Raw genomic sequence first — 21,392 nt, 5'->3', positions numbered from 1 at the left:
AACACGTCTGTAGGTGTTAGTGAAGACACGGGAGTACTCGAGTTGGGAACACATCTGTAGGTGTTAGTGAAGACACGGGAGTACTCGGGGAACACATCTGTAGGTGTTAGTGAAGACACGGGAGTACTCGAGTTGGGAACACATCTGTAGGTGTTAGTGAAGACACGGGAGTACTCGAGTTGGGGAACACATCTGTAGGTGTTAGTGAAGACACGGGAGTACTCGGGGAACACATCTGTAGGTGTTAGTGAAGACATGGGAGTACTCGGGGAACACATCTGTAGGTGTTAGTGAAGACTTGGGAGTACTGAGTTGGGAACACATCTGTAGGTGTTAGTGAAGACACGGGAGTACTCGAGTTGGGGAACACATCTGTAGGTGTTAGTGAAGACACGGGAGTACTCGAGTTGGGGAACACATCTGTAGGTGTTAGTGAAGACACGGGAGTACTCGAGTTGGGGAACACATCTGTAGGTGTTAGTGAAGACACGGGAGTACTCGAGTTGGGGAACACATCTGTAGGTGTTAGTGAAGACACGGGAGTACTCGAGTTGGGAACACATCTGTAGGTGTTAGTGAAGACACGGGAGTACTCGAGTTGGGGAACACATCTGCAGGTGTTAGTGAAGACACGGGAGTACTCAAGTTGGGGAACACATCTGCAGGTGTTAGTGAAGACACGGGAGTACTCGAGTTGGGAACACATCTGCAGGTGTTAGTGAAGACACGGGAGTACTCGAGTTGGGAACACATCTGCAGGTGTTAGTGAAGACACGGGAGTACTCGAGTTGCGAACACACAACTGTGTTAATGAAGACACAGGAGTACTTGAGTTGGGGGTCGCCTTACATCAGCAACACAGCCACGAAGCTCACTCTTGATCTGATGAGACCACAGGAAACCAAACTCCTAATGGGTGATGGATGAACTCTGAAAACACTGGGCATGGGGCTGACTTTATCCCAGTCGTTACTGAAAATCTGTGCAGTGTGTGTGTGGGTAGAGTTTTCCGAAACCAAAACATTGACACGCTGTGACACCAAGCATAACTCTGGCCACACGTGATACCCCTAGAGCTGCAGAAATGCATGGTTCAGCCCTCCCTGTTTGCAGAGTGCCATCCTTGGGCATCCTGTCTCCAGGGTTTGTTCTGGAGTGTGCGTGTGTCCTAGGAGGGGACTGAGAGGTACTGCCTTTTCCTGCTTAGCTGCCAGAGAGCAAAACTCAGAGCAGTGAGGCTTGGTTTGAGATCCAGAGCCAGATGTGAGGGGATCCGAGCTAACAAAGAAGACAGTCTGCCATCTAGTCCTGCTTTACCTAATCCATACAGTCTTTAGAGAAGGTGGCGGTAAGAATCGCAGCCTCTTCCAAAAGATTTTTTGATTTATATATTTAATTTTATGTGTGAGTGTTTTGTCTGCATGTGTATATATTCAACATATGTGTGCTGGTGCCCTTGGAGGCCATAGGAGGAGTTGGTGGATCACCTGGAACTGGACTTATAGATGGTTTGAGCTGCCACGTGGGTGCTGGTACTGAACCTGGGTCTTCTGTAAGAGCAGCCAGTGCTATTACTTACAGAGTCATCGCTTCAACTCTCCCAGCCTTCTTCAGGAATGGTATTAAAGAGAAAGAGAAAGGAAATATTGAGCATTGTGTGTGTGCGTTGGTAATGTATGTGTGTCGGGAAGAGAAATACGACAGTTGAGCAATACAGATCTCAGGTCGAACATCAGGTAGGATGCATTTAGAATGGCACCCTAGGGAAGAAGCAACCAGGGAAACACCCAAGCCTATTCTCCCTCCTCTGTTGTCTCACTCTGAGAAAACAGATTCTCTAGTTTAAAATCTTAGGAAGAAGCACCATAAGTATATTCTCTCATGCGTAAGGGTGGAGACAGTGTGCTTGTGTGTATTCCTTTGATACATGGTCTCTCACTGACTCCAGCGTTAGGCTGGTGGCCAGAAAACCCCAGCGAGCCTTCTAGCCTCTACCCTGTATAGCCGGGGATAGAGATGCACGTATGGTCACGTCCAGCTTTTTACATGGGTGTTGGAGACCTGAACTTGGAATTGATGCTCGCCCAGCACACTCTGCCCTACTAAACCATTTCTCCAGCCCTTCTTTGACATATTAAGATATGGAAACCCACTATTTTTCAAAGTGGTAAAATAACTGGCAACTTACCATTTTAACTGACTTTAAGTAACCAGTTCGGTGTTGTTAAATACATTCACATTGTTATACACTTTGACCACTTCTCTCGAACCTTCTCCTCTTCCCCTTTCTGGAACAGCTGCACAACCACTATTCTACACACACTGCCTGTCTGGATTTAACTACCGTACATGCTTCGTATCACAGGATCACAGTGTTTGCCCTGTGGCTGCTTTCTCCGGCTGATGCCGTTTTCCCAACATTATTCATGGAAATGATTTTATACTTGGCTTCATTTGTTGTGTTATGGAACCGACACAAGATGTTACAACTTTTTCAGACAATGCCTTTATGAGATATGTGCCTCACCACAGGATGTTCCTTCCTGATGCAAGCGGGTGTTTGCTTGTTTCTAGGCATGGAAGAGACGGTGGTTTGTGTTACGCAGCGGCCGTCTGACTGGAGACCCCGATGTCCTGGAGTATTACAAAAATGACCACGCCAAGAAACCAATCCGGATTATTGATTTAAACTTGTGTCAGCAAGTTGATGCTGGGCTGACGTTCAACAAGAAGGAGTTTGAAAACAGCTACATCTTTGATATCAACACCATCGACCGGATTTTCTACTTGGTGGCAGACAGTGAGGAGGACATGAACAAGTGGGTTCGTTGTATCTGTGACATCTGTGGCTTCAATCCCACAGAAGAAGGTAGGTTCCATTCTGCTTGATTTTTTTAAAAAAAAAATATTATATGTGTATGGCTGTTTTGCTTGCATGTATGTCTGTGCACCACATGCATGCAATGCCTGAGAAAGCCTGAAGAGGGCGTCAGACCTCCTGGGGCTGAGAATTGAACCTGGATCCATCTCTCCACACCCAGAGCTTAAGGCTTTTACTATTAGTTTGAGCAGTGCTTACTTTTTTTTTTTACTATAGTTTAAGAAAGCTATAAAATTCTTTGTTCTTTCAGTTATATGCCTCATTATTTTGTTTTTACAATAGGAGTTTGACACTTAGAGCGAGCACTAAACTCTTCAGGCAGTTTGAGGAAAAGTTCTACAGGTTTCCAGAGACCCAATTGGCGTGGACCAGTGTCTAAATAACTGTCGTCATGAAGACAGTGATAGGAACTATTTTGAACGTTGGCATTTTGCTGATTTGGGGAAGGGGCATGCGCATGCGCATGCTGCAGTGTGAGCATGGCCCAGGAGTGCTGCGGGGTCAAAGGACAGCTCGTAGAAGTTTGTTTTCTCTTCCCCAGGTAGGAATCCTGGCACTTTAATTCAAGTTGACGACAAGTGCTTTTACCTATTTTAGTGACTTTGCTGGCCTGAGAACATTTCCAGTTAATTTTTTTTGTTATAATACAAAAAAAATACGCCCCATGAGTCATAGGACGTGGCGTATGCGTCATTACGCTTTGTTATTGCTCCGCCCATGATCATGGGCCCCTCCCACCTTCACCTCTTCCTTGTCCGCTTCCGTGCCGCAAGGCCTTGTGTCTTAAATATCCCATCACCTCCATTTGCCCCCTTTGACCTTTTGACCTCTCCCCCTTCAGGTGTGCCCTTCCTACTTTCCTGAAAAAGACCTGTTTTAAATGCTCTGTGATAAATGTACTGAGTGGTTTTTTTTTAATATTTAGTGGAACATTTTCCTTGATTTTTAGATGTCAGGATTGATTGGCTGGTCACAATCATGTCAGCTTTTGCTTACACACTGGCTTGACGAGGGTATTTTAGGGATATAACCTGAAGCTACCTTTCCAGTGGCAGAACTCTGAAGTCTTTAGAAATCAGCAATATATTCGGGCTGACTGGTCTTCGCAGCCACGCATGAAGGGCAGAAGACTGTGAGCTGCTTAGGAACTCATCGTTCAGATGTGGGCTGCGCGCTCTGTGAACTTGTTCTTTCCATCGGCCCCTAGGTTTCAGTGTCCCCGATCCTTCTTACAGCCCCTGAAGCAGAATGGGAATTATATCTTAGATGCTGTTAGTTCATGTTCTCACAGCTTCCTTCTACCCGTCGCCCCCAAACAGCCGACAGTCTTGATGTGCTGTGTTGATGTATAAGCTGAGTTTCTTAAAGAACTCTATAGACGGGTGACCGGTTATTACGTCATGTTAGAGAGCCAGAAAGAGCAATGTACTCTGTAATTCTGCTTTTCAGTATGTGGTGGAAAACTGCGGAACATGCTTTAAAAACCAGTGTTCCACATTCTCATGCATTTGTAGTACATAATTTCAGTGAGTCTGAAGCTCTGTATCCAATCCTAACAGCAGAGAAGAGCTTTGTGGCCGCACTTAGCTCGTGTGATCAGGACTGGATATCTGTGTTCTCCGTTAGGTTTGCTACCATTGTTTTTAAATCTCTCTCTCTCTCTCTCTCTCTCTCTCTCTCTCTCTCTATCTATCTATCTATCTCTATCTCTATCTCTCTCTATCTGTATGTGTGTGTGTGTATGTGCGCGTGCACATGCACACGCGCCTGGCTAAATTTATTTAATTATTTATTTTTATTTATTTTGGTTTTTTGAGACAGGATTTCTCTTTGACAGTCCTGGATGTACTGAAACTCACTCTGTAGACCAGGCTGGCCTCAAACTCGCAGAGATCCACCTGCCTCTGCCTCCCAAGTGCTAGGATTAAAGGCGTGCACCACCACCACCTGGCTTAAATTTTATTTTTTATTGTATGTATTTGGATGATCTGCCAGCATGTATGTGCAGTACCAGCAGAGGCCAGGAGAGGGCATCAGATCCCTTGGAACTGAAATTGGAGACAGTGGGTTTTTTGTTTTGTTTTGTTTTGAATTGCGGGCATTTCTCCTGCGTATATTATTATATTATTCTGCACCACATTCTGCCTGGTGCCTGTGGAGGACAGAAGAGGGTGTTGGGTCCCCTAGGACTGGAGTTACAGTTGTCAGCTGCCATGTGGGTGCTGTATATCAAACCAGGGCCCTCTCCTATGCCTACTGTTTCCAACCATACCTCATAACTAATCTCCAAATAGTAATAGGTACTTTTTCCTTTCTCGGGTCTGTCGCTAAGCCCTGTGCTCTCCATTTGAAGGCTGGATACGCACGGTTCTTTGCTCAAATGTTGACTGATACCTCAGGATACTTTTCTTCTGTGGGAGTTTCAAGGCAAATGTGGGAAGAAATAGACGGCCCGGACAGCAATGACTCCTGGTCCCTGTGAGAATAGCTCATTTTCCCCTGAAAACAAAAGGAAGGGAAAAAGCTGACCTATGTTCTGATTCCAGGAACCCCTCAAAATATCATTACTGTGTTATTTCCGCTGCCCCAGGTGACCGCTGCTATTATTGACCACGGAGAATGCTGGCCGCTGTCCTGTTTTTCAGTCCTAGTGCATTGAGCTGTGTGTGGCTCCCATGGAAGCTTTCTTTAGTGGATGTGAGGATAGACTCCGGCTTGTTTTGTTTTTCTTGGAAATGCTCAGATTGACTTTTTTTGCTTGGGCACACCAACGTGGAAGCTGTTAACTCTGCAAAATAAGTGCGGGGGTGGGGGGCGGGGAGGCAGCGGGGGGGGGGGGTGGCTGCAGGAATCTCTGACATCGAGCAAAAACCTCTGGGCTAATTTTAGGGCATGCGCTTAGAAAGCCGCCAGGACTGCTTTTTCTCGAAGCATCCAGACCATAGTAGTTCAGTTTTAAAGATGCAATTCTCCGTTTGGTATTCTTCCCGTTAGTAAGCTAGATACACTGGCATTTAAGAAAAACATACGCAGACTGAGGAGGTAGCTTGGTAGAGTGTTTGCCTAGCCGGTACAAAGCTCTGGGTTTGATCCTTCACACAGCATAAGCCCAACATGCTGGTACATGCCTGTAAAATCCCAGCGTTTGAGAGGTGGGGGCAGGAGGACCAGAAGTTTAAGGTCCTTCTTGGCTACGTGGACATAGAAAATCTTTTCTCAGGTGTGAAAAGGAAAGAGTTTAGAGTGGTGGATTGAGGGTGGCAACCTTTCAATAAAGCAGTATTTACTAATCAAGAACACGTAATACAAACAAACCCTCATACACATTATGTCTGGGTGCCCCTCGCCCACCTGGTGCCTGTAGAAGTCAGAAGATGGTATTAGGTCCTCTGAACTGGAGTTCCAAGCAGGTGTGACTCACCATGTGGGTGCTGGGAATTGAACCCGGGTCCTCTGGAAGAGCAACCAGTTCTCTTAACTGGTAATCCTTCTCTCCAGACCCAGTAAAAAGAAACTTTTTTTTCTTTTCAATCTTTTTTTTTTCTTTTGTCACGGGTCTTAAACTCAGATTCTCCCACCTCTGCCTCCCGGGTACTAAAATTTAAGGTGTGTACTGCCACGTCCAGCTCTCTTTTTACCATTTTTATCAAAGCACTATCTATTATTACTACTGTGTAATCACAGGTTGTCAATGCATTGCTTCAAGGTTTTATATGTGTTTATCTGCACACATATAAACATCAGTGTGCTAAAAAGTTCTAGCTCCAATTAAGAATTTCAGCAGTCACATTTCACCAGGGAATCCTTTATCTCGAGATAGCCCCACCTCATAAACATCTACACCACCCCACAGTGGACTTTCATGCCGTCAGGTTGCTGAATAAGAATGGCGGCATTTGTCAACATCTCCTATGGATTAAAAGGCTCCAAGAAGGTTTTGAAATCTGTGGTGAATAGAGGCTTGGAAAGCGAAGAGACATTTTGTACTTGAAACAGAAAACAAGTTGTGAAGTGAGTGGTTCAGAGTCCTGCTTGGTTGTTCAAGTCTGTGGAAGCTGCAGTTTGCTTCGCTGGCAGTGACTACGGGGTCACAGATAACCTGCAGGACTTCCTTCCATCATGTGGGTCCTACTGGGTCGCATAACCTGCAGGAGTCAGCTCCTTCCATCTTGTGGGTCTTGGGGACAGACTTAAGGTCATCAAGCTTGGCAGCAAACGCCTTTACCTGTTGAACCATGTCACTGGGCCACTAAATTTTCATTATCATGCATTGTATGTATATACTAGTAGGTTTGAAATGATGTTTCATACAATGCACAAGTATATTCTGGTCATGTCCACTACCACATAAGACACCTTTCTCTCTTGCCCCCCATTCTTGTCAGTCGCCTATATTTCCTTTTTAACACAAAGCATGATGTTCCTAAATAGTAAAAACCAACACATAGGGTGAGGGGGTCATGTGAGCCAGTTTATTCTTTGTGGATCCACTCAGATCATAATCTCCCTTCTGTGCTGAAGACTTGCTGGAAGGTCTCACCTTAGAGGTGTCTATTAGCTTTCTAAGGAAATTCCAATTAGGCGTTTGCTCCAGGGGCTTGTTAGGCCTTTAAAGGCATCAATCATACTCTGGTGCATTCTGAGTTGAGACATGGGAAATGATTTTACATGGGCATGCAGACTTTGAACCACTGTTTGTTCTTAGGAAGATACTTAGAGAGAGGAAAAGATCAGAAATCCAAGCAAGGCAGAGAGCAGAGTGGTCTAGGCCGTGGGGCTTGTGGCCCAGAAGTGGCTGACGTCACAGCCTGTAAGGTCCAACAGCAGGCTTTGGGGGCCGTTTGACTCTTGCGGAGATCTTAAATTAGAGAGGATATAGGCACAGTTCAAAAATTTTAATTGACATCATTTATTTGTGTGTGAGTGTTTATCTGTGTGTGCGCACACATGCACACACATGTCACAGAGCGGAAGTCAGAGCACAGTGTGCCCTTCTTTCCACCAGAGAGTGGTTGAGGCGGAACTCAGGTCGTCAGGTTAAATGACTGTGCTCAGTCGGAGCTGATGGCGTGGTAACCCTTTAGCATGTTTTGCGTATTTCCTTTTTTTTTTTTTTTTTTTTTTTTGGATTTTTTGAGACAAGGTTTCTCCGTAGCTTTTGGTTCCTGTCCTGGAACTAGCTCTTGTAGACCAGGCTGGCCTCGAACTCACAGAGATCCGCCTGCCTCTGGAATTAAAGGCATGTGCCACCACCGCCCGGCTGCGTATTTCCTTTTTTAAAGACTGACTTTCCCTCAGCCTTCTCCTTTCTGTTCGTTCATTCACATCTGAGTATTGCCTTTTCCTTGGCTGTCGATGATGGCCTTGCCATCTGCCAGGGCCCTTAGAATTGCACTTTGTCATGTCAGAAACTGCAGAGGGTTTTATTTCTAGACGTACAACTTACTCAACTTATTTTCTAGTCATATTCTTCTGCACAATTTTCATTTATCACTTGGGAACATGATTAAGAGATGTGTGAATAGCTTCTTTGCTCACTGACTGTCTTTTCCTGAAAATTCTGCAAGCTGCTCGGTATGGTGCGAGCCCAGGGCAGAGGCTCTGATGCCGACGATGAAGAGTCCATCTTCACTAGCCTCTGGATTAGACAGATTTTCCCCAAGCCACGGGAGAAGTAGAAAGGAAAGAATGAGCAGCACCCTGGGTATAGCCTAGAGAGCAGACCCAGGAGCGTCCATCAGCACTGTGGCCATCAAGGCTGTCCTTGTCAGACTGGCTTGACCTAGAAAACACTTCCTCGGCATGGGAGGTGAGGAATCACAAAACAAAACAAACAAGATGCCTGTCTCTTGACTGGAGAGAGATGGCTCAGTGGTTTGGAGTACTGGCTGTTCTTGCAGAGGCCACAGGTTCCATTACTGGTATCTACATGGTAGCTCGTGACCACCTGTAACTCCACTTCCAGAGCACCCAATGCCCTCTTGTGCCCTCCAAGGGCACCAAGCATGCGTGTAGTTACAGTGCACAGATATATGTGCAAGCAAATCACCTGTGCACAGTAAATTAAATTAGCATTAAAAATGTGTCCTGCTAAGATCATAGAACATTTTTATTTTAAATGTAAGTAGTTTCAAGACTAAGTGTAGTTCAGAGTTCCATTACCGTGGTCTCATGAGGAGGGGATGTAGACGTGTGTACATGCATGTTCACATGCGTGTGGATGCCAGAGGTTGGTATCATGTCTTTCTCTATCTCCTTTCAATTTGAGTCAAAGTCTCTCACTCTGCTCGAAGCTCAAGAGGGTTAGACTAGGTGGCAGTGAGCTTTAGGGGTCTGCTTGGCTTTTCGTGCGTGTTGCGGGGATCTCAATTCAGGCCTCCTGCTTGCATAGCAGGCACTTTCCCAACTAACTGAGCATCTCCTCAGCCCCAACTGAGACTTCTTTAGGGCCCCCGATAAAGGGAAGGTTATCCTTCAGACATCTCTGACAAGAATCAAACAGCGCATAAATGTGGCTATGTAAGTGGTGTTTGCTGCTTTGTTCTGAGGAACTCCTGAGTGTGAGAAGTTTTCCACACCAGCCTTCAGAATAGCTAACATTGCACACATGCACCGCTGCCTGTGGCCTTGGGTAGTATTTGTTTTAACCAACATGTACCATTTATTCTGGTTTTGTGCATGAAAAGAGTTTATCTTCAAAGCTGTTTAGTCTAACAACATGAACAAAGCCTTAAACTGTGATAGATTGAAGAAAATTAAACTTTATTGCAGATCCCGTGAAGCCCCTTGGCAGCTCCTCGCAAGCACCAGTTGATTCACCTTTCCCTCTGAATACAGCACCAGCCTCCACCCAGCTGGAAGCCTCTTCCTCAGCAGCACTACCTCCTTCTTACCAGCTCATCAGCCTCCCGCCACACCCAGACACTCTAGGCCTCCAGGATGACCCCCAGGACTACCTCTTGTTGATCAACTGTCAGAGCAAGAAGCCTGAACCCACCAGGTACATGATCCATGCCATCGTGTGTGTGTGTGAATGGGTGTGAGTGGGTGCATGCAAGTACACATATGTACACGTGTGTGTATAGAGTTTAAAAGCCTAGCTTGCACGAAACCATCTCAGTAGGCTTACACTGCAGGTTTGTATTATAGGTTTGTTAATGATTTCCGTTATCTGGGAGGTCTCTTGTTGATAAAACCGTTTCTGCCATCATGGCCGATCACAGTGTTTCTACAAGGCTCTTTTGTAAAGAGTCTCGCAGTTTTTGTTACTTGCTTGACAGATGTCTCTGACTTGTGAATGGTGATCTTGCTCCATTTCTTATGTGATTATAAACCAGACAAGGGTCATCTTTTGTTTCTGAAGAAGGAGAGGAGTACCTACTACTAGAAGATTTTGAAAGCAAACCGATCCCATTGCAGTGAGTGTGCTGTAATTTTGGATCTGTGTGAGAAACTAATCGCGCAGGTAAAATCCCAATATGGCAAATCCTAGAGGCTAGGTGGACTGAGGGGCAATGACGTTTCGTGAAATCAGATAGACTACTAAAAGCTGTGACCCTTTCAAATCTTTCTCCCCAGACACAGAGCAGTGCTGACCCCCAAGCCTTGATTTTACAGGTTTTTAAGTAGAAACCTATGGAGTGTATGACTGACCCAGAGGGTCCAGAAAGCCTTTCCCCAATGCTTGGTACAGGGATCATCACCCCCTCCGCACACATACCCCGTTCTATAATCCCAACGATATTTTAAGTTGGTCATCGGTCATCTTTGGCTTTTGGGGAGTTAGAAGGCATAAAGCGGCAGAGGAGGCCAGAGCACAGTTATTTCACTACCTGAGGAAGCAACAGGAAAACGAAGATCAGTAGCAGGCCAGTGTCTGCTGCTAACAGCCTGTGACCATCGGTGACCGCACTGCCAGCTGGTGCCTTGATTCACAGGGCAAAAGTGGCGGTGACCTGCAGAGCGCACACAGGGTGTTTATAAACCCACGTGCTGAGGAGTTCAAGCTCTATTGTTTCTTTTCTCGGTGTTAAGAAAGTGGTCGTTGATTAGAATAGTATTTGGGAGGATACTTGTTATGTAGAACCTGTAGCGTGTAGTGGCAGATGCCTTAAATCCCAGCACTCGGGAGGCAGAGGCAGGTGGATCTCTGAGTTCGAGACCAGCCTGGTCTACAGAATGAGTTCCAGGACAGCCAGGACTACACAGAGAAACCCTGTCTTGAAAACAAACAAGCAAACCAAAAGAATGTAGAGCTCAACCTCCCGACCCCCGAAAAAGCTTTTGTGAAACCTTCCCGGGGGATAGCAGGAGGAGCGCGGGAACATTCCTCACATGGTTCTGTTTGTTATAATGGAATTTTACCTGTAAGAGCAAGAAAGCTGTGCAAACCAACAGTAGTTACTAGTGCCCAGTTCTAACTCAACTCTGCTTGTTTGCTGTGAAGACTGAAGGCTGCACACTTGTGACTTGTCCCTGTGCCACTAACGGAGACTTTGCCTTATGGAGACTCACCATTACTTTCGGGTGGTTTGTTGTTTCTAAGAAGCCTCACTTGAGGATCTTAAGTGAGGCCGTGATTAGTGCGTTTTCGTCTTATGACTGCGCTCTCATTAATCACCGGCAGAACACCTTTACAGCTCCAGGAGAAATTGTTCTAGAAATGTCTGCGTGTAAGATACTTTATCAGAGTGACAGTTAAATAACAAACATTTCTGAAGTGCCCACCCATGCCCACTATTACGTTAGATGCTGTGAAGATACAAACTGATTCCACAGGACACTGAGATGCAGTCGCCCTGGGAGCTCTTCTTGTGAAGAAGCCAGACAGTGGGAGTGGGAAGTACTTACAGATTCAGACATAGGTGGTACTGGTCACACATGCTCTTTCTACCTGCTGGGAAGCCTCTCTCCGGGCTCTTGGGCTGAAATGTCCATCTGGGTTGCTGGGGTTTTGTTGTTGCCTTTTTACGTTTGTTTATTTATGTGTGTATGTGGTGGTGCGGTCACCCATACCACAGTGCTTGTGTGCACAGCAGAAGACAAATCAGAAAGGAGTTGGTTTTCTCCTCCGCTGTGTGGCTTCCAGGGACCATCTCAGGCTTGGTGGTAAAGGCCTCTACCCACCGTGCCATCCTGCCAGCCTTCTCTGGGTTTTTTTTACGCCATACTAGCTATACAGTGCCCTATCCTATTGTAGTATTGGAAATAACTCAGAAGGTATTCTCTCCCACCATGAGAGTTCGACTGGCGGGATCCAGAAGCTTTCCTCACACTTTGAGACCCCACATGCAGACTGAAGGAGGTGCATATTTCACAGCTCGCATGGGCACTTGAGGAATTCTACAAGAATAGTTTGAACATTGTTTTCAAGATAAAAAAAAAAGGCAGTCAGTAAGATAGTTCAATTAGCACACAGCTGGACATCTTGAGTTCAATTCTCAGAACCTATGTGGAGATGTAAGGAAGGACCTGCTCTGTGAAGTTGTCAACAGCCCCTGACATACACACACACACACACACACACACACACACACACACACACACACAAATAACGTTAAGTATTACTGGGAGCCTTGATACTCTGAGCTGGTCTTTGGCCTTAGAGTCAAACAACCTCTAGCAATCTATACAATTTTCTCTAATTAAATGAATACTGTAAAGACGATGTTTTGAAAATATTGGTGTTAGCTCAAGTGGGCAGATTGGAAGGGGAAGGTTCTGTGCTGAGGGTGTCACAGAGATTTATCTGAACTTGGAGTAGAGTGGGAACAGAGCAGGGGACAGATAAGAGGGAGGGAGGGAGGGAGGGAGGGAGGGAGGAAGGGAGGGAGGGAGGGAGGGAGGGAGAGACGGAGGGAGGGAGGGAGGACTCAAACTCAGGGCTTGACTGGTGGTAGGGGTCGCAGGAAATCAAGCTTCGAGGATACTGAAGCTAAAGAGTCCGAGTGGAGTCACTTTTGTCCCCGACAGCCAAGAACAGCTAGTTTGTAAAGGAAATGCAGTTTGCACTGGGGCATGTGAGCAGGATATGGATATTATATCATACAGGATAGGACTTGGAAAATAGGGGACTCAGAGTTCAATGAGAAGATGAGAGCTGTCCCCATTCCCTGGAGAAGGTGAAGGTACGAGAAAGAAGCTTCCGGTGCTGTGTGCGCAGCTTTCTTGGCCATTTCTAAGTAGAGACTGAGGGAGGTGCTAGCCTCTGAGCAAAGGTCCTGTGGGACAAAGCTAGAGAGAAGGTAAGTAGTCTAGTGTAGTGTGACGTCTCTGCCCCAGAGTGGGAGGGGACCCAGGGCAGATGTGACACAGAGCCAGGTGTAACTGTAGAGGTGGCGCACTGCTGGAGAGTGGGTTCAGCTCTAGAAGAGGACCCGAGTTCTGTTCCCAGCACCTACTTAGGCAGTTCACAGACACCTGTGACTCCGGCTCCTGGATGCTGATCCCTCTGTGGCCTCCTCTGGTACCCGCCTGTGTGCAGATACACACATCCATAAGTTTAGGAATAACAATAATTAATCTTTTTTGCAGGTACTGGAAATATATCCAAAGCAGGATTATCTCAAATGAGATTTCCTTTGATTGTTAGGAGTTAGTTAACCCCGTACCATGTATTTCGTTCCTTTTAATAGCGCGGGCTGAGTGTCTCCAAAGAGAGAAGCCTGTTGTCCTCTTGGAAGTCCTCTGCAGTTCCCACTTGGTTTTTGGGTTTGCAGAACAGTTTGTCAAAATTAAAGAACGATAGATGAACTTTGTATTCTGGATGGGTGCCAGGGTTGTTTGTTTGTTTGTTTGTTTTTGCATGTTCTTGGTAGAAAATGCTTTCCTTGTGTCTGTTTGGAGTTCTGTGGAGATCAGTGCTGAGGAGTGTGTGTGTGTGTGTGTGTGTGTGTGTGTGTGTGTGTGTGTCTGTCTGTCTGTCTGTGTGTTTCCTTGGTGCAAATGGGCATGGGCCAGTACAAGATGGGAATTACTGAGAATGCTTCTGGCAGTTTGGTGGTGGTCGTTTTGTTGGTTTATAGTTATATGCAACTAAAGAACATTTATGCTTCCTGAATCTTATGGATCACAAAAACAGTCTAGCAGAAAAACATACTTTATTTGCTGAGCTATAGTAGGTATGTCCAAACTGAATCTGTCTATCCTGACTGTTTTATTTTTGACATTCCCAATTGTATCCAGAACCCACGCTGACTCTGCAAAGCCAACCCCTTCCGAGACAGACTGCAATGACAACGTCCCTTCCCATAAGACCCCTGCTTCCTCCCAGAGCAAACACGGAATGAACGGCTTTTTTCAGCAGCAAATGCTGTATGACTGCCCGCCATCCCGAGCTCCATCCGTCTCTGTAGACTCCAGCCTCTATAACCTGCCCAGAAGTTACTCCCATGACGTGTTACCAAAGGAGTCTCCGTCAAGCACTGAAGCCGACGGAGAGCTGTACGTCTTTAATACCCTGTCTGGGGCTTCGAGTGTGGAAGCTCAGATGAGACACGTATCTATCAGTTACGACATTCCGCCCACACCTGGGAACACTTACCAGATTCCACGGACATTTCCAGAAGGCACCTTGGGACAGTCATCAAAGCTGGACACCATTCCTGATATCCCCCCACCTCGGCCACCAAAGCCACTTCCAGCTCACGACCGGTCTCCTGTGGAAACGTGTGGCGCCCCACGCGCAGCTTCAGACACCGACAGCAGTTACTGTATTCCTGCAGCGGGTGTGCCGCCATCCCGGAGTAATACCATTTCCACCGTGGATTTGAACAAGCTACGGAAAGGTCAGCTCCAGCAGGTTCTCCTCTGTTAGGGGTCAAGCCTGGTTTTCTGAGGGGCTAGAGACATGGCTCAATAGGTCAGAGCCTTTACTGCTCAAGCATGGAGGCCTAAGCTCGGATCCCAATGCCCACTCAAGTGTGTAACCCTGGCAAGAGAGTGGTTCAGGAGGACCCCTGACATCCCCTCTCGTCTCCACTCACTGGGAAGGCACACAGGCAAATGAACCCACATGCACATGTGCACATGTACCACATTCGTTCAGACACATACATGTACATGCAGGAAAACCCGTTTTCCTCGGTAATTGCTCCTTTCTGTGTAGTGTGGTGTTAAAGGGTATTTATCTCTCTTCTTCTGTAGCCCTGGCCCCCATACATATATCCATGATGTCAGAGTCAGTACATCCCCGAAGAGTGTGTCTGTCTGTCTGCCTGCCTGCCTGCTCAGTTAGAAAAGACCTGGATCATCTAATGCCTGGAAATGTATGGCCATATGCCTGCTACCTTCTGGGACTTCTGCAGAAGTGGGCTATGTTCTTGCCTGTGACCATGTGCCATCATGGCTTTTGTAGTAGGAGCTGCGGGTTGCATTCCGCCACCCAGTTCCCGCCACCGGCTAGCTTTACCCGAAATAACAACACACAAATTGTATTCTTTTAAACACTGCTTGGCCCATTAGCTCTAGCCCTTACTGGCTAATTCTGATATCCCGGTCAACCCATCTCTAATAAACTGTGTAGCACCGGTCTTACCGGGAAAGATTCAGCCTATGTCCATCCTGGGTCGGAGCTTCATCGCATGTGCCTCAGAGAGCAGAGCTATAGCGTCTGCCCGGGAGAGGGGAGCATGGCGTCTCTGAGCTCACTTCCTCTTCCTCCCAGCATTCTGTTCTGTTTACTCCACCCACCTATGTTCTAACCAATAAAATGGGCCAAGGCAGTTTCTTTATTAGCCAATGACCTTCCTCCATCACATGGCCCCTTCTGTGTCAGATCTCTTGGGTTTTCCATTATGCTCTTCCTGCTTTTTAATCTTTAGAGCACTGAGTGTCCTCCCTGTTCATCTTTGCTGACTGACTGTGGGGTGCTTGTCTTATTCCGTCTTGTAGAGCTTGTGAACACAAACTGGAGACTTTGGGAGTGGGGACTATGTCTGGCTTATTCTCCAAGAGTCTTAAGTTTTGGTACAGTTGAATGCCGTGTGTTGAGCGTATTGTTCTCATGTCCTTTCTTTCCTCCCTTCTCCCTGTTCCTGTTGTTTCCCTTAATCTCCTAGAGAGTTTTGTTTCTGCTTTCATGTTACGTACAATTTTGTATGTCAATATAAAATCTAGTGACCATAAAACACATTTGTTTTTATGAGATTTGTATAATTTCTCTAATTATCTCAACTTGCATCCATGTTCTTACATGTTCATTCAGGTTTTTTTTGCGGGGGGGTTGCCTTTATTTATTCATTTATGATGTGTAGGAGGGCAGAGGACAACATTCAGGAGCCACTTCTCTCCTTCTGCCATGGAGGTACAAGAGAATAACTCAGGTCCTCAGGCTTTATTCGCTGAGCCAACTTCTTCATGGCTAGAGTGCCGTGTGTGTGTGTGTGTGTGTGTGTGTGTGTGTGTGTGTGTGTGTGTGTGTGTATCACACTTTCCTGTCCATTCCCCTGCTGGTGGACGCTTAGCCTGGCTGTTGTGAGCAGGGCTGCAGGGAACACTCTGATGTGCAGGTCTCGGATGCATCACATGCATCACCCTGAACACTCGGGAGTGGTGTAGCTGCGCACACAGTACCTGTAGTTTGACTGACTTCTGTTCTTCGGAAACTTCCATACTGGCTTTCACAGTAGCTGCTCTGGTTAAGTTCCTGCCAGCAACATTTTAAAGCCCTCTTTTGTCCTCATCCTTGCCAGCACTTTTTAGTTGCTTTTTGTTTATTTTTGTTTAGTGACCAGCATTCTGACTGGGGTAAGGAGGAATCTCAGTGTAGTTTTAATTTGCATTTCTCTGACAGCTAGTGAGGCTAAACAGGTTTTTGTGTGTTAATGGCCATTTGTATCCCATTCTTTGTGTATTGGATCTTCCTTTAATTAGCCCGTTTATTGACTAGGTGAGTGGCCCTCCACCTTCCTAATGTTGCCACCATTTAATACAGTTTCTCATGTTGCATGACACCGCCCCCCACACACACACGGCAAGCATAAAATTATCTTCGATGCTACTTCATAATTGTAATCTTGCTACTGTTACGGATCATAATACAAGTATCCGTGTTTTCCAATGGTCTTAGCAGACCCCCTTAAAGGGATCGATGGAGACCCGCCCCACCCCAGGTTGAGAACTGCTGGGCTAGGTCTTTTGTTCTTGTTGTTGGTTTGTTTGTTTTTGAGTTTATTCTTGGAATGAGTCCTCTATCAGTTGTGTAGCTGGCAAAGACTTTCTCCCACTCTCTAGGCCATCTCTTTACTCATCAGCTTCTCCCTTTGCTCTACAGAGGCATCTTAATCTCCTGCGGTCTCATTGGTCACTTGCTGGTTCTGGGGACTTAGTGTCCTTACCTCCAGGCACACCAGCAGTCTTTCCTCCTCTTTTTCCTCCAGCAACTTCAGAGTTTCAGGTCTTACAGTAAGGCCTTTGATACACTGGGAGCTGAGTTTTGCAGGATAAGCTACTGGGATCCGGTATCATTCTTCTGCAGTTGGATATCCAGTTTCCCCAGCACGCTTTGTTGAAGAGACTATGTTTTCTTGTGTATATTTTTGGCATCGTTGTAAAAGACCATGGGGGGGGGGAGCTGTAGCTACCTGGGGTTATATCTGGGCCTTCTTAGCTCATTGATCTACCTGTCTGGTTTTGTGCTACAATCATTGTTTCTCTAAGATTTTTAAAATTATAAAGTTAAAAACCACTGCTGTAGGTACACAGGCCCTGAGAACTGTGCGTTGGCATTTCTGTGTTTTGTGGTAGAGTTTTCTTTCTTTTTTTTAAAATTTATTTATTTATTAAGGATTTCTGCCTCCTCCCCGCCACTGCCTCCCATTTCCCTCCCCCTCCCCTAATCAAGTCCCCCTCCCTCATCAGCTTGAAGAGCAATCAGGGTTCCCTGACCTGTGGGAAGCCCAAGGACCGCCCACCTCCATCCAGGTCTAGTAAGGTGAGCATCCAAACTGCCTAGAGCCAGAGCCAGTGGTAGAGTTTTCTAACTGTTGCAAAAAAGCCAAAGAATTAATATACCATAAAGTTACTTTTATCAGTATGTGTTCAGTCTTCCGATGCCAATTTCAAATTTCTGCTCCTTCCTTCTTCCTCCCTTCGTGCCATGCTCCCTTCCTCCCCTCCCCTCCCTCCCTATCATTCTCCCCTCCCCTCCCTTTCTGCCATTCTCCCTTTCCCCTCCCTCCCTTCCTTTCTTCCTGCCACAGGATCTCATGTAGCCCTGATTTCCCTGTGTAGCTGAGAATGACCTGAACTCCTCATCTCCTGCCTCTGCCTCCTCAGTGCTGGGGTTGTAGATATGACCCACCACACATGGCCTTCTAACTCTCTTTCCAAAGAGGCTATATAGCCTAGTTATGTCAGTGAAATGTTAGGCTCAAGATGGCTCAAAATGGATACCATTTCTTTTCTCCATCTTTAGATAACTTTTCTCATGCCGGGCTTCGACATTCGGTTGCTGTCAGTCAGGTCGTGACATTGGCAAGCATCTCAGTGTTTGTTTGATGTGCTAGTTCCAGAGCCTGTGTGGCGAGTGACCCTTCGAGGGTGACGAATGTGTGCGTGGACAAGCATGAAGAGCGGAACACCTGCAGACTGGCGAAGTGGGAACCAAAACTGACAGGGTTTTTTCTTAATTTTAGATGCCGTTTCTCAAGACTGCTATGATATTCCACGAACCTTTCCAAGTGATAGATCTAGTTCCCTGGAAGGCTTCCATAGCCAGTCTGTAAGTATTGACGGTAGCACTGTCTGAATCTTCATACTTAGTACCCGAGACTCTGAGACCGTGAAATGAAACGAACAATAGACCCCGTATGGGCAGATATGATAACTGTGTCTTCACGTGCAACAGTGGCTTTGCTTATTAAGAGAAATGTATGTGTGTTTTAGAAAATCAAAACTGTGTTGACAGTGGGCGGTGTCTCAGGCGAAGAGCCGGATGAAAACTATGTCCCCATGAACCCCAACTCGCCACCACGACAATCCAGTAGCTTTACGGAGCCAACTCAGGAGCCAAATTACGTGCCAATGACCCCTGGGACCTTCGATTTTTCTTCATTTGGGATGCAAGTCCCTCCTCCTGCTCATTTGGGCTTCAGGTCCAGCCCAAAGACCCCTCCCCGGAGGCCAGTTCCAGTCGCTGACTGTGAACCACCCCCAGTGGATAGGAACCTCAAGCCGGACAGAAAAGGTAAGGGGGAATGTGGCAAGTAGAAGAGGGTGCAGTTAGGGCTGCCTGTAACCATACCTAAACACGGAGCTAGCGGGGGACAGTCTGAAGTCGTAATACAGCCTGGGTCCTTAAGTACAGAAATCCCGCTATTTGTGAATGAATGGGATTTCCAGGTCTCCTCAACCTAGAATAGTGGTTACAAGCTACAATATCCAGAACGCTGGCAGCAACGGGCCAGCACTAGGAGAATCTGGATTGTTTTTTTCCAAAGCATGTAGGCGGGACATCCGATTCCTGCCTGACTGTCCCCATGCAGTGGCGTGTGACTGTCATGCATGTCAAGAGTGACCTGAAATCTAGGGGTTTATGTGCATCGCCTCTTGATTGTTTTTTTTCTTATTGTTGTTAATGTCTGCCAGCTATTTTGCTTTTTTAAAGAATTGCAAGCCAAACCTAGCAGTAGATATGACCTTCCCTTGCTCTTTTATATAGTATCAAATTAAACCTAGCGGTAGATATGACCTTCCCTTGCTCTTTTATATAGTATCAAATTAAACCTAGCAGTAGATATGTATGACCTTCCCTTGCTCTTTTATATAGTATCAAATTAAAGGTGCATTATAACACACTTGATTGATTATTTAACAATAGTGATGGTGTCTGTATAATCTTTTCCCACATCATAACTTTAAAAAAAAAAGTCTGTTTTGGCTCCGGGATGAGCAGAAGCTCCAGTAGCGGTTAGTCTGGACTTCCTAAGAAGGTTGGGTTCCAAAGCAGCAGAGCGCGTTAGGCCTGGTCCTCTTCTTCAGAGGAAACTTCTCAGCCCTTCGGGTAATGTCTCCTCGAGTTTTAAAAACTTGGGTGCAAACCAGACATGATGACCAATTCTTTTTATCCCACGGCTTGGGAGGCGGGTGAATTTCTGTGATCCAAAGCCAATCTGGTCTACGTAGTTCCGGGTCAGCCAGAGCCGCATATTAAGACTCTGTCTCAAAAACAAAATAAAGCAAATTTAGAATAAGCCTTTTAAATACAACCCACTGTGCTCAGCACACCACTTGCCTGCCTTGGGCTTCATAAGCAACTGAAGTTAGAGTCTATGTAGCGAGATGGGCTCCTGGCTCCTTGCAGGGGAGTTAAAGTCATTTGAAAAGCCATGTGCCATCTATGACTTTTTCAGAACATGTAATATTTATGCAAATTTCTTGCTAACCAGGGCTTTGATCACTCACACTAATTATGTTGTAGTTGTGGGAAGCCGAGGCTGAGACAGACAATTTCAAACTAAAGGCTCTGGTTTAATCTTACATAATATAAATGTATTTATGCTGAACTGCTGTACGGCAGTCTGTGGTCTTCACCTCGTGTGCTTGTCTTGTGGCCGTCTCTGCCAATAAGACTCTGGTCTCTTATTTCTCTTTCCCTCCCTGTGCTCTCTGCCTTGACTGGGTTCTGCTTTCACGAGCTTTGGCCTGCAGCGCCTCTCTGTGGCCTCAGTTCTGAATGCCTTCTGTGCGCCTACCCTGCCTGCATCTGCTTCTGATTACCTCCGCCATCATTACAGACTTCAGATTGGTTAGAGATCATTGGAGTGGCCCAGGTTGTCTTCTCACGTCTGGCTGGGGAACCTAGCTGCTGTTGCGGCAAAGGCCCACTGTGGGTCTCATCCATTGCCTCCCAGTTACCCATCCTTCCTGATCACGATCTGGAGTTGTTTAGAAAGGGTCCAAGTGCCGCAACCTTTTTCTCCGTTTTCTTTGCCTTTGTCTTTAACTCGACTAGAAACCCCACTAATAGTTTTCTTCTTGGCATAAAGTGTAAGTGAACATGAAGAGATTCATAATTGGGCCACAGGTCACTGAAAGATCAGTCTGTGAACTGTAGACACCAATTATTGAGATCCTTTTTAAAACATTAAACCAGCGTGTTATTTTCCTGTGGTTAGTTCATGCTAGCGGCAGTCTCTGCTTTTGAACCCCCAGCTTAGGAGTTGTGTTAGCTTTTGGCTCCATATAAATGTGGAGGTGGGGTGGAGGGGGAAGGCAGAGGTTCTAAACCTGACATTGCTGGTATGTCCTGTATTATTATTATTATTTTCGAGACAGGGTTTCTCTGTGGTTTTGGAGCCTGTCGTGGAACTGGCTCTTGTAGACCAGGCTGGTCTCGAACTCACAGAGATCCGCCTGCCTTTGCCTCCCGAGTGCTGGGATTAAAGGCGTGCGCCACCACCGCCCGGCTATGTCCTGTATTATTATGCAGTGTCTTAGGTCTGTTTCATACTGTGACGTATACTATCTCTTTAATTACATATTTGGACAGTTATGCCTCCCCCTGACAGAG

The 21,392-nt window shown here is 46.3% G+C and overlaps 1 protein-coding gene across 8 annotated transcripts in view; it reads left to right on the top strand.

Moving 5' to 3' along the window:
• Window positions 1-21,392, top strand: part of Gab1 (GRB2 associated binding protein 1) — a 116,164-nt gene that overhangs the window by 78,557 nt on the left and 16,215 nt on the right. For 6 of the 8 annotated variants that reach the window (XM_075976549.1, XM_075976551.1, XM_075976554.1 and 3 more), the window contains exons 2-6: window positions 2,575-2,869; window positions 9,653-9,881; window positions 14,066-14,667; window positions 18,517-18,602; window positions 18,767-19,067. In XM_075976549.1, the coding sequence (XP_075832664.1) occupies window positions 2,575-2,869; window positions 9,653-9,881; window positions 14,066-14,667; window positions 18,517-18,602; window positions 18,767-19,067 (1,513 nt within the window). Of the gene's footprint in view, window positions 1-2,574; window positions 2,870-9,652; window positions 9,882-10,218; window positions 10,300-14,065; window positions 14,668-18,516; window positions 18,603-18,766; window positions 19,068-21,392 lie in introns of all 8 variants that reach the window. The other 2 variants (XM_075976550.1, XM_075976548.1) reach the window with 1 other exon arrangement.

Source organism: Microtus pennsylvanicus, chromosome 6 (assembly GCF_037038515.1).
Source record: "Microtus pennsylvanicus isolate mMicPen1 chromosome 6, mMicPen1.hap1, whole genome shotgun sequence".
NCBI classification, from domain to species: Eukaryota; Metazoa; Chordata; class Mammalia; order Rodentia; family Cricetidae; genus Microtus; species Microtus pennsylvanicus.
This window is presented reverse-complemented; position numbering and strand designations above follow the sequence as displayed.